This window comes from Hylobates moloch, unplaced genomic scaffold (assembly GCF_009828535.3).
Source record: "Hylobates moloch isolate HMO894 unplaced genomic scaffold, HMol_V3 SCAFFOLD_8, whole genome shotgun sequence".
Classification (NCBI taxonomy): domain Eukaryota; kingdom Metazoa; phylum Chordata; class Mammalia; order Primates; family Hylobatidae; genus Hylobates; species Hylobates moloch.
In genome coordinates this window covers 3203933-3220057 of record NW_026652283.1, presented here as the reverse complement: position 1 = coordinate 3220057, position 16125 = coordinate 3203933, and the positions used below count along the sequence as shown (strand labels likewise).

The 16125-nt window shown below is 55.2% G+C and overlaps 1 protein-coding gene across 5 annotated transcripts in view; it reads right to left on the bottom strand.

Moving 5' to 3' along the window:
* Nucleotides 1-16125, bottom strand: part of TSPAN9 (tetraspanin 9) — a 203152-nt gene that overhangs the window by 77095 nt on the left and 109932 nt on the right. For 3 of the 5 annotated variants that reach the window (XM_032159328.2, XM_032159329.2, XM_032159333.2), the window contains one exon: nt 6726-6805. In XM_032159328.2, coding sequence (XP_032015219.1) covers nt 6726-6788 — 63 coding nt within the window. In that variant the 5' untranslated portion in view covers nt 6789-6805. Of the gene's footprint in view, nt 1-6725; nt 7667-8383; nt 8704-16125 lie in introns of those variants that run through there. The other 2 variants (XM_032159330.2, XM_032159327.2) reach the window with 2 other exon arrangements.

Sequence of the window (16125 nt, the reverse complement as noted above, 5' to 3'; positions counted from 1 at the left end):
ATGCCTTCAAAACACAGCCCTCACTTCTGGGGGCCCCCACTCAGGAGGGCCTTTGTTCATGTAAAAGCCGCCCAGCTGATGTGAACATCCACTCTATCGAAGAACCCCTGGAGTGGAAAGAAAGCTACCTGAAAGCAGGGCCCTGTCCCTCTCCTCCTTGGCCGGTCACCCACCCCCGACCAGCCACTAAAACAGAGCCTCTCTGCGTGGTCCTGACGCAGTAAGCTAGCCACTGCAAGGGAGATTTGAAATCCTGCAGCCTCCCCTGCCCAAGGGCTTCTCCAGTTCTCCTGGGAGCCTTCAAAGCTTGCTGGGGTGCACAGGAGAGGAGGCAGACCCCACCTAAATCAAACCAGGGACTCACTAAGTGAGAAGAGCTTTCAGATCTCCCCTGAAGTCCCACGGCTAGTTAAAGAGTCGAGTTAGAAGCCACATCTCGACCTTGTGCTGCTCCCCCGCCTGACCGTGTGCCATTTTTAACATCCCTGCCAGGATCGGACCCCAACCCCCCACCACTTCTGCTGGCAGATTAGCTTTCAAATGTGAGCCGGGACAAAGCTGGCTGAGAAGACTTAACTCTGCCCGATGGGTTTAGCTCGGCTTCAAAGCTTCCTAACTGGGACCAAATAAACGGGCATATCACAGCTGGAAGGGAGAGGCCGGAAATGGGGGAGAAAACAGGGGCATCTCTCTAAAGCTGGATTACCTACAGCGACAGCTTGAGCCCGAGTGACACAGCACGACCTGTCACGGTGGTCTCTGCCAGAAAAACAAAACCACCCTGTCCTGGGAGCCTGGAAAGCCAGCATCCCCAGGCACTGCTGCATGCCTTCCCAGAGGCCAGCGCCCCTCAACTTCGGAACCCACTCCCAACTCTCCACCCCCAGAAGCCGCTCCTGAAGGGTGCCGCCAGACTGGCACGGCCCTTTGTTTCTCTGGGTTCAGCCCATTGCATGTGTCCAGCAGGTGCTGCCTCACCCTTGGGCTGCTAGCTCTCCCCTGCCATAGGCTCTGAACCAACGTGTTCTCTCTTCCCGCCCTTCTCCCTGCCCTGGACCCCCTAGTCTCATCTAATCAGCAAACTCCTATTCATCCTTCAAAACCCAGGTGTCACTTGCTCTGCTCTGTTATCTCTGTATCTTGTCTCTATCAAGCAGTATTAATTACTCCGTTAAGGAGCTCTATTAAGCAGCTACCACTCAGAACTGTAATGATCTGCTTATGTGTCTGACTTCTCCAAGCAACTCTGAGCCGCTCAAAGTCCCGGCTTACAGCAGGTGCTCAACTAGCCACAGAGCATGTGCCAGCCCTTTCGGTGGAAGAAATGGAAAGGCCACAGGATTCGCTGATTCTTTTTTTCAAACTAAAGAAAAAAAAAAAAAAAAGGAAGGCTCTTTTTCTCGCCTCTCTTTCTGACAGGAATAAACATTTTAGAGCAGGAGAGTCAGAAAGTGGCTGTGTGGGCGTAGAGGGGAGGAAAGGACAAGTCAGGCCACCAGGGCTCTGGGTGCAGGCCTACTGCTGCCTCACCCTAGAATGCTCTCACCTCTCCCTTGGCAGCCCTGTGTTCAAATGCTCAGCGCAGGACGAGCCAGATGACCTCTTGATTCCACGACTTCCTGGCACGAGAAAACTGATCTGCCCTGTGCGAGCCCAGTCAGCCCATTCTCACCAACTGGAGGGCCCTGTGCACAGAGCGGGCATTCAGTAAATAGTTGTGGCATGAGGGAATGGACCCAACTGGGACCCCAGCACCCTGAGAAGCCACAGAAGGCCTCTGGCCAGAGTCTGCCACCAAGTTCAGCCAAGGGCAGCATGGAGATAGGGGCAGGGGAGGACGAGGCCTCTCCGTTTGAGGAAGAGGCTGGAGGGTGTTTTCTGTGCTCTTCACAGGCCAGGGTGGAGGGCCCAGCGCCCCTTCCTCAGGCTAGAGAGAGCTGCTTACCCCGTTTCAACGGGGACTTTCTCTTCTCTACCCGCCTCCTCCCCACCCCCTCCTGATTGACACCAATGCTTGCTCTGACAAGATTTAAAAATAGATATTAAGACAAGGAAGTTTAATTTTTAATGCTGTGGAGAGGAAGTGAACACAGACCTGGCATTCCCTCACGGCCACATTCCAGGAGTCTCCGGGTATCTGCCAGGCCCCACACCTGTCCCCCTTTCCCCCAGCAGAGGCAGGCCAGACCCACCCTTAAGATCTACTTGTTGCAGCCCTCTAGGAAGACAGCCTGAACCCCTCACACCTGCGCACTCTGCGGGGGGCCCTAAGTGCCTCTTGCTGCCCAGGTTACCCTGTGTCTCCTCTGCCTGGAGAGGCCAGGTGAGGCCAGGTCTGAACCCGAGCTCCCTGCTGGGACCCTTGAGCCCACTCACTACTCCTGTTTTCAGACAGAAGGCACCCCACAGACTCCTTATGACACTCCAGGCCACCCAACACTGACCGTGCACAGACCCCAGCCGGAGCCCACAGAGGCACTCGTGACATGGCCGAGCCAGTACTAAGCATGTGTCACCAATGCAGCTGGAGAGCCCGACCATGCTGCCTGCACCCTAAGGCAGCCAGCGTCTGCGAGGGCCCTGACCTCACTTACGGGAGTTTAATCAGGGCCCCATCAGCACTCCGCCCGGGACCACCCTGCGCCAACCTTTCCCTTGTTCCAGCAGGCTGGCTGAACACGGCCTCCTCAGCCAATTAGCCTTCATTAAGGGAGCCATCCACAAGGAATAGGCTTTCCAATGGGCCAGAATGTCACTGCTCTGCCAGCCACAATTTAAAGTGATGGGACAGCTCTGCTGGCAAGCATGAAAAGTGACCATTATCCTAAGTAGCAATTATGCCAGCAGCCCTAGCCCCGCCCCCCATATCAGAGGAACTTGGTTTGGGCTGGGAAGAGCTAGGCGGGATCAGGACTTGCTGCCCCAGGAAGGGTACACATGACCCCAGCATTCAGAGGTCCCTTTTCCAGCCCACCCCTATACTCTCTTCTCTACTCACAGTTTGAAGCTCTGAGCCTCCTTAGCCCTCTTGGGAGGGGCTTAGAATCATTTAATCTCTACTATCAGTATTCTACCAGATGGCCCTGGGAGGACCCAGAGAAGGGGCTGACTGAGGGAAATGCCCAGATGGTTTTCACTGCTAGGAGAAATCCCTCAGGGTGAGTGTGCTTACTGGGGAACAGGATCCTCAGTATGGGGAAACTTTTGTCCCAATTCAAGCCTCCTATTTCCTATCCACCTAGAAGCCAGCATTGTCTTTAGCCCTGAGAGTCAGGGCACGGGATGCAGAAGACAAAGAGGAGATGGGACTCAGTCAGGAGTGACCACTGACTCCCTCTCCTCTACCCTCACCTTGCTGCCCTCCTGGAGGCCCCAAATTCCCACAGTGCACTGGGCTACCAACATGGCTAGCACTGTGTGGTTGAAGTCGCAGGGTCAGGAGCAGACCTGGACCCCCACAAGCAGGCAGGCACCCAGCAGCCTGTAAGGCACCTGCCCTTTTCTTAGTAAGGAGGAGGACCATGGGCTGTGTGGCTCTGCCTCCCAGCCTACCCTCAGTGACGTCACCCAGCCCTCACCAATACTAGTACCCTAGAAGCTCCACCCAGTGGTGAGGAACCCACGCACGCCTGTGAAGGGCTGCAGTGTGCGACAGCTGCACCTCTCTTCCACATGGGAATCCTCCCAAGTGCTCAGAGGCATGGGGCGTGGCGGGGGGGTGGCAGCAGCGGTGAGTTTGGAGAAATACCGGGTAGGCTCCGGGATCTGTGGGAACAGCTCTATCTATTGATCGCAGGCCTCAGGTTCAACTCTAATCCTTCAGAAAAGCCTCCTTTTTGGATCTGAGCCACAAGACTACAGCAAGTTAAGGCTACAAAATTCCTAACATTTGCACCTGGTCCCAGAGGGCTGGGCTTGACCCAGCCTGCATGCTCCCCCTGCCCCCCTGCACAAGACAGCAACAGAGGCCTCCCAGGGACCCTGACTCATCAACACCCCACCTGCCTTTGAGGTTTTCCCTTCCCGTTCTGCTCTTTCCTCTGCTCCTTCCCCAGTATCAGGCCAAGCACCAGCCTGCAGGAAGCCTTCATTTGAGTGGGGCACAGTGACCCACCGCCCCCAAATCCTGGCCGACACCCTGCTGCACCTGCTCCTCCACCTCCTGAAAAACACAGTGGCAAACACTCTTACACACAAGCATGAACTTCTCTTCTGCCAAACTCCTCATCTTACCTAAGGTCTATGTCTTATTTCATCATCTCATTTGCTACTAGCATACAAGAAGTGGGTCCTGGAGATTCAATTATTCCCTGCTTACAGCATGTCATGGGAATTCTGAAAATATTAAGTAATCAGAAAAGTCACAATCCAGGAGAGAACAACCCCTTGCCTGGTAAAGAGAGTGTAATCAGTACCTTCTAATTAGGAAGAGACAGCAAGTTCTCTCGCTATCAACCATAACGAAAAAATATTTCACCAACTAGCTCATTAACCTCTGCCAAGCTTTTAAGAGAAGATGGGAAGAATTGCTTGTCATCCCATAGCTATGGCACTAGGAGAGGCTTTATCAGAGGCAAGCGTGAGATCTAACTTCTCTTCCCCATCAAGTGGAACTCAGGAACCACTACCACATGACAACATGTTGTGGATTTACAGCTCTGGCCCTCCATGCATTCATTCACAAACATATAATGAGGGCCTACAATGTGCAGGGTACAGATCACTGTACTAGCCAGTGAGGAGGTCGCCAAACCACGTTGGGCCCATCCTGGAGAAGAAAGGCACCGCAGGCAGTTATACCAACTCCAGCCAGCAGGTGGCAGGGTGGGGGTGGGGTGCAGTGAGCGCAGCTGAGTGGGGTTACAGGCCCCACGGTCTTCCTAATAAGGCTTAATGGAGGCAGGGTGGGGCAAAACAAAAAGGTAAGTTGAGACTACAAAAAAGGACGGAGAAGGCAGCTGTGAACAATGAAAAGGACAGCATTCGTGTGAATCCAAAGGCACCAGGGAAGCACACACCAGTACTTGGCTGACAGATGCTGGCAGATGGGTCACAGGACCAGGAGGCACTGGCCCACAAGGCAGCCAGAGACATTCCAGTGGTGCTCGCCACCAGAAAAAGAATGAGACTATCTGCCCCAGCTTCCATAAAACTCTAGGCAGGCACATGACAGGTCACATCCTAATAGGGTGGCTGGAGGGCCCAACCCATGGTGACAAGTAGGGGAATCCAACTCAAGTCACCTCAAACCGGTCTCCTTGGAAAAGCAGCCCACATCCCAGGCAGGGAGGGGGGCTTCTCTCCCCAAGAGAGAAGATGAGGATGCCTGCCCCCCACCCCAGATGGCATGTAAGTAGTGAGGTGAAGGCAAGCCGGGAGACCATCACGACAGGCCCTGTTGGACTGGAAAGGAAGCCCAGTCCTTCAGGGACCAAGTGATTTGCCCAAGGTCACACAAGAAGCTAATGCAGAACCAAGACTAGAGCCCAGTCTTCTTCCTGCGCTTGTCATTCTATGGGAAAAGTCACCCCCTCCACACACACCGCCACCCTAAAAAGTGTTTCAGCTAATGTGGATCACTCCACACAAAAGCCAAATGCCTCTTCAGCACACCTGCTTCTTCCCAACTTCACTCTGAATGACTTTCTCCTGCCCCGACTGCTCCTCCTGGACCACGGGCAGCGGGCAGCTGACAGCCTCCAGTGGGCAGGACAGACTCTGGGACAGAGCCAAACATCTGTGCTACGTCGGGGCTTGGGTGAAGAAAGGCAGAGACAGCAATTGGGATGAACGAACGATTCGAGATGAATTTAAGAAGTTTTCAAATGTTCCTAACCAGTATTTCTTATACACGTGCACATATGTACACACAGCCCCCAGAGTCACACAGAGGACAGAGAGCAATTCCCAGCTGCCCTACCCATTCATACCTTCTGTAGAAAAGTGCCTCTCACCAAGGACAGGGGAACCCTGCTTGTCTCCCTTTGTCCCTTCCGGCCACTGGGGCTCCCAAAACCTGGAAGCACGTGGCGGGGCAGCTCCTTGCCCGGTCCACTGCAATCCCTCAAAAGCAGCAGCCAGCCACCCGATGGCAGCATGCCCCTACACCCCTCCTTTCCCACCCAGGCCCCAATCCGGGAGCATATCTGAGGACTAGCAAGCAGGTCCATCGACTTGAGCCAGGGGCTCCTCCTCTTTTTCCTACGATTCACCGAAAGGAGTGGGAAGATGTGGCCTCTACACCCCGCCCCCCTCCAACCCATTCCCATAAAATGCTGCAGACTGTATTCTCGTGCATTCAGGAGGAATACAAGAAGAAACTCAGAAACACATCCTCACCTGTGCCTATCTCCAACTCAGGCTCACAGCTGTTAAAAATTCTGACCCCACAGCCATTACTGCAAGCTGCCCAGTCGGAGGCACTTCCAGCCTGGGTTTTCTTATAGGGGAAGGAGGTGGTGCCAAACTTTGCCAGCCTCCTAGGAGTAGAGCAAGTCTCTCCTGAACACAGGCAAGCTGGAGCCCCCATTCAGCCACCAAAGAGAGGGAGAAAGGAAAGACAAAGGTGCATGAAAGCGGGGCGGGGGCAATTTTTTTACAAAAGCACACTTACCACTGTGCAGAGAGCAGAGCAATGCAGCACCGAAGACGGAATGGGTATTCACGCTATGATAAGCCAAGAGGAGGGGAAGAGGGCAAAGGGAGAGAGAAACGGAAGGACTTACCCAGAATATCAAATTGAAGAGGAACATCATGTACTTCAAGCAGCAGAGGCAACCCCTGGCCATGTTGCACTTCTTAAATTCTAGGAGGAACACAAAGGACAGGTCCAGGTAAAACACCACGTACTTGCTGCCTTTGGGTGCATTGTACTTGTCGGTCTTAACGCCGGCCTCGGCGCGGCTCTGGCCCCGGGAGCCCGCGGTGCCGTAGAAGGCGCCGGCCGTGAAGCCGCGGCCGAACGGGCGGCCGGAGGTGGACGGCTTGGCAAAGTCCGAGTCCTTGCTGTCCAAAGATGGACTCCGGTGGATCGAAGAATCCTCGCTACTCGACTTCTCCATGCTCGCGGCGTTCCCGGGGGGCGCGAGGGGCGGGGGGCATCGCTCCCAGAATGGGACGGAGGGGGCGCCCAAGTCGGGCGCGGGCTGCGGGCGGGCCGGCGGAGCCTTGCACGCCCCCTCTCTGCACCGGGGCGCACTCGCTGCCGAACCCCGCGCCCAGGGGCTGCTGCCTCTCGGACGGCGCCCCGCTTCTAGCCGGCGGGCCCAGGAGGGCTCTGCGGCGCGGCGCGGCTCTCTGCGCGCTCGCGAACGATCCCCGGGAACCGGCTCGCCCGCGTAACTCAGCGTCTTTGGGGAGGCTGCAATTTGATTGCTCTTTCCAGGGCGTCAGCTCGCCTCTGGCCGCACTGGCAGCTCCACACGAGGTAGAAGGGCACCGGGATCTAGGCTCCCTGGGCACACCTCTCCCAGCCCAGCCCCAGCGCTGAGCCCCACCACTTGGCCGGCGCTCCGCCTCCTCTCGTTCCGTGACTTTGCGGAGCTGCCGCCGGCCCTGGGCTGCCCCGGCGCGCGGCGGACAGTGCCGAGGGATCCGCCGCAGCTGCAACCGCTGGGCTTTCCCTGCGAAATCCCGGCCCCGACTCGCGACTCTGAAATCGCCTGGAGCCCCCTCCCCGGGCCCTCGGCCCCGCCCCCTGCTTTGCATTCGACCAATGGGCGCGAGGCCTTCCCGGCCCCGCTGGGGAGCCACCCCCTCCCCAATGACACACTATCTTTAATGGGATTAGCGTTCTGCTGTGTGCCTAAACAAGTGCGCCGCGAGCCCTCGCTAAAATGTCAAGGGCTCTGCAGCTGAGGGGTGAACCAGAACCTTCAACGGAAAGCGCTGGTCTCTTACCAGAGCGAGGGGGCGGCGAAAGGAGGGGGATGGCTGGAGGTACCCACAGCCCAAGCAAGCCAGAGGAAAGGTGTGGGGAGAAGGACTGGAGGGGGACAGAAGCGCGGCCGCTGTCGAGCTGGTCGCCGCCCCCTATGCACTTGGGGGCCTGTCCGGCCAGGGCACGAGGTCTCCCGGATAGACCTACACACACTCTCTCACACACACGCCCCCCGCCATGCCTTTGCACACGTGGGTCTGGCTAGGGCGCACAGCGAGAAGGGACTGCAGGGAGGCGCGAGGTATCGGAAAGCGCTGGGGGCCTCCGCGGGGTGCGCGCCGCCCTCCCCGCCCCCTCGGCGCGCACGCACGGGCGCGCACACAAGCGGCTCCGCCAGGCTCCTGCAGCTGCGCGAACCCTTGCCCCGCGTTCTCGGTTGGGACGCTGCGGCGGCTGGAACCCCGGGCAGGCTGACAGGGACAGGTGGACGAAGCGGGGTCCTACCTTGCCTTTCCTCACCCCGCCTGTGCCAAGAGTGATGTAGGGGTGCCCTTGGCCACTGTCTGGGTGCTCTCCCGTGAGGTCAGAGAAACGAGCTTTTGCTCGGGGCTTGGAAACATCCTACCGTAAAACAGTGCAACTGGGCAGCCTCCCTTGGGCTGGTGCAGAAGTCTGCATTGCCGACCGGGACACCACACTTTGCAAATGATGAGGATTAGAAGACTTGCGGGTGGGGAGCCCACCTCTCTTTTCTGCTACCCTTCCAGTCGCTCAGGATGAGAGTACTGAGAGCACCCGAGGGCAGGAGCCACATTTTACCAGGTTCTGTAACCCCACCCCCTACCACAGGGCTTGGCCTCTGGGAGGCGCTCAATAGGGATGGCTGGATGGAAGAATTCATGTCCTACCTGGGGCTGTGGGTGTGAAAAGTCCTCCCTGGATCCCAGCAGGTATTCATGTCACACTAGAACTGTGTGCTAAACCCTGGGCCAGGCCCTTGAAGAAACAGATATGACAAGTGAAGCTCCCTGCCCTTCAGGCAGCCACAATCCAGTTAGGAAGACAGGAGGGCATTAATCACCAAGGCAGCACAAATGGGCAGACACAGAACTACCACAACAGGCATGGCCATGGTGGGAGGGGGACATTAATTCCAGCCAGAGGGACTTCCAGACCCTCATCACAGAGCTGTTGTGGTGACCTGTGCTGCTGCTGGTGACCTTTGCTGGTAAGCCTGCAGCCTCACTGGCTCCCTGGCAGGCCCGCCTCCTAGAGGTGAGAGCTCTCCCATTCTGAGTGCAGCTCCCTTACTTTAAAGGAAACTGCAGTGGTTTTACCATCCTGAGCCCCTTCCCAACTCAGATGGGGACCCCAACAGTAAAACCTAGTGTGTATTACAGCCACCAGCAGCTACTCTCTCTGGGTTCGGCACAGCAGTCCCACCGATGCTGTCTGCAGATGAAGGGGCAGATGTCTAGCCGCCACCTGATGTAGCACCAGGGCTGCCTGACTGGAATGGCTAATGCCTTTTGTCCTCTGCAGCCTCACCTGGCCGCTCCTGAGGGGCCCACGGCTGCCACTTCATTCTCACAACATTACTTCTTTGATGCAGGGATAGATCACTTACCAGCCGGACCAAGAGTCAGGAGACCTGTTTTTCACTTTGAGCTCTTTTTAGCTGTGTGATCAAGGGCAAGGCAGTTTGCTTTTCTGAGCTCCCGTTTCCTCTTCTTTAACATGGGGATTAAAAGAGCCCACCCCCTAGAGGTGTTACAAGCATCAGGTCAGCTGGTGGATGTGAGGAGGGTCTGAGGACATGAGACTGAACAAATTGGAGGGGCTGATCCTGTCAGTCTCAGGTGGGGGCCTGGTGTCACGGAGGGCCCTCGCGGGTGGCCCCCTCTACTTCCTAACCCTTTTTCATCTCTTCTCCCCAGCTCACACCTTGTCCAGGCAGGATAGTTTCCTCATTGTCCCTGGATCTTTCCATCTTCGTTTCTGATTATAAATGATTTCGTGCCACTAGCCACTTCCTCAGAAGTCTGAGGGCCTTGGGGTTGGGGTGGTCCCCAGCAGGTAGGGGGAAACAACAGGCAGGTAAGAGAGGAAGTGGAGGCTGCAATGCAACAGTTCTGCCTCCTCTGGTCACACTTGTCAAAGGGCACTGAAGTCACACCTGTCGGTCCCTGAGCAAAGCTGCAGTGAAGTCCCATCAGGGCACCCAGCTTAGTCATCAGAATGGTAAGAGCAACTTTGACATATAAGTCTTTATATACCCCAGGGACCAAGCCTCCCACAATGTAACTCAGTCAATCTTCATGACAACCCTACAAGATAGCTATACCCTATTATCCCCATTTTACAGAAAAGAAAACTGATTTCACAGCCCATGCTCCACACTCTCTTGGACTCTACAACAGTTTCTGCCCTTGAGAATCTTCCAGGCTAACAGATTCTTAAAGCACAACGGGGAACCTGAAATACGATGTCCTGATGTGAGGTCATTAGATGAGAAGACCCTGAGTAAGGGGCAGTGCTCCTGGACTGCTAAGGAGAAAGGTGAGTCATCACCCAGATGGCCTTGAGTTACCTGACACAGGCTGGAAGAAGGAAGCTGGTGTGGGGAGACGCCGCGTAATCTAGTCCTATCTTAGGAGGAAGGTGGTAGAGCAGCCTCAGGAAGGCAGCTCTAGGAACACGTCCCTCCTCCTCCCTCTCTCACCATGAGCACACCATCCATTGGTGCTGGCTTGTTCAAGATAGGAGGACACGGAACAAGGACCCACGGAAGGGACAAAGCTGAGTGAGACAAGGCGTGGGCCTCGAGCTCAGGATGGAGCTGAAGCGACCCACCTTCGACCCCCACTCACGACTACAGCTAGAGAAGCCCAAAGCAGAGTGATGCGCAGAGCACAGACCGTGGCAGGATGGGCACCGAGCTGTCCCTTGGCCTCCAGTTGCAGAAGGGCTCTCTGAAGTGGGTGGCCACCCTAGAAAGGCGTGAGTGTGGTACCTTCGGGAGGCAGGGAGGGGACAGGCCTGACTGAAGCAAGAGAAGGTGCTTAGAGGTCAAAGCGAGCTACCCTGTGAAGCCTGGCATGGCACATGAAAAGTCTGGGCTGCATCCTGCAGTGTCCCAAGCAGTGGGGCCCACGATTAACCGGTGCCCTAGGAAGCTGGGCCTGGCACTGGCATCAGGGTGGAGGAGAGGTGAGAGATGAAAAGACCAGTGGCTGTGGCTGCCTCACTTCCTTAGACTGGGGTTACAGATGGAACAATCAGATAGAAATGGTGCTGTGAGACACCATCCCTCTGGCAGCTCCCGATCCTTCTCAGCTTGCCACCCAGGCAAGCTGGCAGGTGCAGGCTGCCCTTCAGGGGCTCTCTGAGCATGTGAACAAGGCAGCCTGACGTCGCTTTCCTTTTATTTATTTTTTTTTAACAAAAAAAGTGAAGCAAGTACAGCATTCTCAGAGGGGAAGAAGAGAAGTGAATACATGAAATCAACATGCCACACCTCTGCTGGCTGGCAACTGGGGAGATGTGGGCTTTGGAATAAATGCCAAGCTCTCTCTGCCTCTCTGAATTCCTCAGGCTGGCAGCATGAGACAGGGCTCAGTCTTTGGTCTCTCCCTCACCCACACACAATCAGAACCAATGGGCCAGCCCACAGCGCCTTTCTGACCCATGCTGAATATTCCCACATTTGATACAAGGTACAGCTTGTGAGGTACCCTGTGCCTTTAAGCCTCAAACAAGGCAGCCTCCCACAAAGCCAGAGTTCAGGTTAGACACAAAGTGGCGCCTGCCACCCAAAAGAGCATGTGAGACAGGCACCATTTTAGAAGGGAGAGCTACTCACCTCCCCCCAGTTTTTAAACTCCAAATTTGGGATCTTCTTCCACTGTACAGTACAGAAAATGCTTTCATTGCTGAGCAAACCATTTAGCAACTGTGCCAAAAGAGAACGATGGAGAGGTCCCTAGCAGGGGGCCCACATGGTTGGGGGGAGGCTACAGGGCAGGGGCTAGGAGATTGGGTGTTACCATACTTGGCCATGATTCAGGAAGGATGGTAACAATAATGGTGAAAGGGTTGGGGTAGAAAAGAAGGAATGGTACTGTTACTTGTTTTTAATCTGTTTGCTTTTTTAAGTTTCTGAGACCAGTAAAGAAAAGAAAGGCCAGGCATGGTTGCTCACACATGTAATCCCAACACTTTGGGAAGCCAAGGCAGGTGAATCGCTTAAGCCCAGGAATTCGAGATGAACCGAGGGAACGTAGTGAGACCCTATCTCTACAAAAAATACAAAAATTAGCCGGGTGTGGCGGCGGCACCTGTAGTCCCAGCTACTCAGGAGGCTGAGGCGGGAGGACCACTTGAGCCCGGGAGGTCGACGCTGCAGTGAGCCATGATTGTGCCACCACACTTTGCTTGGGTGACAGAGTGAGACCCTATCTCAAAAAAGAAAATTAAAGAAAAGAAAAAAACAAGCAGGGTTTGGCTTTGGTGGGAAAGTTCACAGACAGAGGGACACAAAGGGTGGCCAGGGTACCTCCCTCTCTGGAGAAAGGTCTGTTCCTCCCTCCTTCTTGGCCCTTTGTTCAGATTGCAACTACAGTTTGCCCACCTGCCTCTGCTCTGGTCACTGAGCTTCTCTAAGAAGGCAGAGGCTGTGTCTGGGTCATTTTACCCCATCCCCCCAGTGCCTGTCAGTGACCACCCCACAGCAGGTACTCAGGAAGTGCTGGAGGACGGAGGGGAAAGGCAGACCTGTGTGCCTAAATCTGGAGCTCTCCTCAAGGACAGCCTGACAGCCCTGAGTTCGTTAACTAAAGGATAGAACCCAAGCCAGAAATCTATGGAATTCTTCCTGGAAAGCAGGCTATCCAAGGGCGTCTGAACCTGATGAGCTGAAACGCCCAGCTACAGATAAGAGTGCAAGTGCCACGCGGTCAACTGTTTCACTCACAGCCATATCCCCAGCACGCGGCACAGCCTGGAATGGATGGATGGATGGACAGACAGGACAGATAAACAAACGTATGGAGGAAGAGGTGGGAAAGATCTGAGGTAGAAAAAAAGAGAAGACTGAGGCAGGAGCAAGTCAGGGAACAGGGCAGCCCCTCGACCTCTGCCCAGTCGGAATGGGCTGGGCCTCTTGGAGGGGCTCCCCGGAGCACAGCCAGGAGCACTGCTGCCCCAGCTCCAAGTCTCCAGTGAACTCTTACACATTCCCTAGTGTTGCGTGTCACCTCTCAAAGCAAAGCTGCCCCCGGCTACGGTCAGCCCTCGTCAGAGGCCACTCTTGGCTACCAGAAAACACGGCCATGCAGAGACCCTTGGCTGTGTGTGCACTCCACCCACGACAGGTGGGCACACTGCTCAAAGCATGTACTGGGGCCTTCGGAAAGATCAGTTAGCTTAGCTCTGAGGAAACATGGGCACAGCTATGAACCGGCTACAGCAATCCTGCCCCAGCCAGGAGTACTGAAAATGTGGCTTCTGGACCGTAAGGAGTCAGGCGGGTGGTGCGGATTGTCACAAAGCCAACGTCACTCCCACTGTCCCCGAAATCGGCTCACACCACATGCCCTGGTGACTGTGGGTCAGCCGGGCTCAGATGCCTTCAATGACCCCTGTCCGTACCACTATCCAACTCAACCACGGAGATTTTATTTACTCTAGTAAAACAAAAAAGGGCGAACACTCTGGGCCTTGGGTCTAGATGAATCTGTGTCCAAATCCCATCTGGAGTGAGTTACCCCACTGCTGGATGGCCTAGAATGACCACTTAACTGCTCCATATCTCAGTTTCTTCAGCTAGAAAATGGGAATAATATGCACCTTCCCCAGCACTGTGTAAAAAAATAAGGAATAAAGGTTCCGAGGGAACATGGAAACACAGAAGCTGTTTAATGGACGGAGGCACTATTGTCATTCCCAACGATACTTACTATAGTCAGCAGGGGCCCAGCTCCTGTCTAGCCACAGTGTAGCTGAACAGAGAAAGAAACATCCTCAATACCTAATGTTGTGTGGCTGAAATTCTAAGGGAAATGCTGCTGCCCTCCCCCTCCCCCTCCCCCTCAGGGAGGCCCTCAGCTCTGAGCTGTCTTCGCGTCTGCCCAACTTTCCTGTATTTGACCATCTCCTCCGTTCCAGGGCCATCTGCATGCTGGTGACCCCTAAATGCACACCTGGACCTGACTTGTCTCCTGAGCCCCGAGCACAGGTCCCCAACTCCTGCTTGTCATCCCCCTGGCTGTCTCCCAGACAGCTCCAGGAGGGACTGACCTTGCCCCAGATGTGCTCCCTGGCACTATCCGCTCCTTCTCAACAAATGGCTTAAGTTCTCACCCCACTGCTTATGCCAGAAGCCTTGGCTCCCGGTTGTCACTTGCTCCCACCTCGAAGCAAACACAAGTCCAAGCCACAGAGCCTCCCAGCATCTGGCATCCGCCCCGGCCCCGCCCTTGTCCAGCCCTGCTTCATGGCTCGCCTGGGGTCCTGCGGCAGCCCCCGCAGCCCTCCATTCCCTCCTGCGCCCATCCATTCACCAAGAGCAGCCAATGCGATCTTCCCACTCATGTGCCTCTCCACTGTAACCTCATCAGTGGCTTCCCATCTTACTTGGATTACAATTGTGTGTGTGCGTGTGTGTTTCCTAGTCTAGTTTTCTAGTACAGTCCAAATCCTTAGAGCAACCCTGAAGGGCCGGCATGACTGACCCCTGCCTTTCTCTCTAGCCCCCGTCCAACATTCTCTGCTCACCCATGATTGCCACAGCCGTGAACTCTCAGTGCTCTGCCCTCCTCAGAGCCTCCACCCATGCTGTTGCCTCTGCCTGGATGCTCTTCCTGGGCTCACTGCCTGGCTTCACTCTACTCACCCCTGAGCGCTTGTGAATTATTGAAGAAGGTCTATTCTGGTTTTCTGGCTGCCCCCCACTGTCAAAATTAAAGCCCTCTTTCTTTTCAATACATCTCCTCATAGAACCATTTGCCCGTTTTTTTCTCATAGCAGTCACCATCATTGGAAAGTCCATGTTTGTTAGGGTGACAATTTTACTGTCTGATTCTTCTACTAGACCATGAACCCCAGAGAGGCAGAGACTGCCTATGTCTCTCTCACTGCTTTACACCCAGTACCCAGTACTATTCCTGACCTACAGTAGGGGCCCAATCAATACCTGATGAACACATGCAGAGGAGCTCAAGGGAGGGCAGGCACAGGACAGGCAGGGCCAGCAGGGAGGGCTTCCAGGGCTTTCCAGGTGTCTGATCACCTCGTGCCACCTAAGAAACAAAGCCTGAGGACACTGATGACCTGGGTGGCCTCTAGTTGCTCAACCTCTGGTTCCTCAACTACCAAACAAGCAGGCTGGACTAGTTGTTTCTCTAAGGTTCCTTGGAGCCCTGAAATTCACACCCTATGAAATGGGACTGGATGGGCAGGGGGGAAGGGGAAGAGCACCCTGGCAGGGGGGCAGCTGGGCAGAGCCAGGGCACAGCAGAGGGCCCAGGACATTTGGGAGGCACCCACACGCTCCACTGGAATGAAGCTTTGCAGAAAGGGAGCCTGAAAGGAGGGTGGGCCAGAGCACAGATGACCCTGGATGCCAGTTTAAAATCTGCACAGGCGCTTGCCCATCCCACTCCTCTCAGCAACTCCATCTCCTATACCTGTCTTGGCCTACACTCCCACCACAATGAACCCATATCAAATTCCCCCTCATCCCCTGGCCTTTGCACTGGATGCTCCCTCCTCCTGAAACCCCCTTTCCCCCACACCCCGAATGGCTAACATCCACAATCCAGTTGGCATCAGGGTGCTGTCACCTCCTCCAGGAAGCCTCCTTGGTATACCAATAACACACAGTTAATCCCGCCATGATGCCACCTGTTCCCTGACCTTCCCCCACCCCCAAATTGTGAGCTCCTTGAATGCAAGGACTGTGTCCCTCCTCTTTGTCTTCCAAGCACTTGGCATTTGTCTAGCACACTGGTGCTCTGAAGTCACTGCTGAATGCATGAGTAGCAACAGGAAGAACCTTTGTGTGCACCTTAAGGTGAGAGCAGCTCTTTAGAAAAATCAGCCTTTGCTTGGAGCAGGGGAAGCTTTACAAAAAGAGTCAGAATGGCCACTCCTGCAGGACCGTCATCTCCTCTTAGAGAAGGTTTACCAGGTAAGAGGAGGCAGCAGAGATTGGGCCCTAGAAGAATGGGGCTGATAGTCTGCCTGGA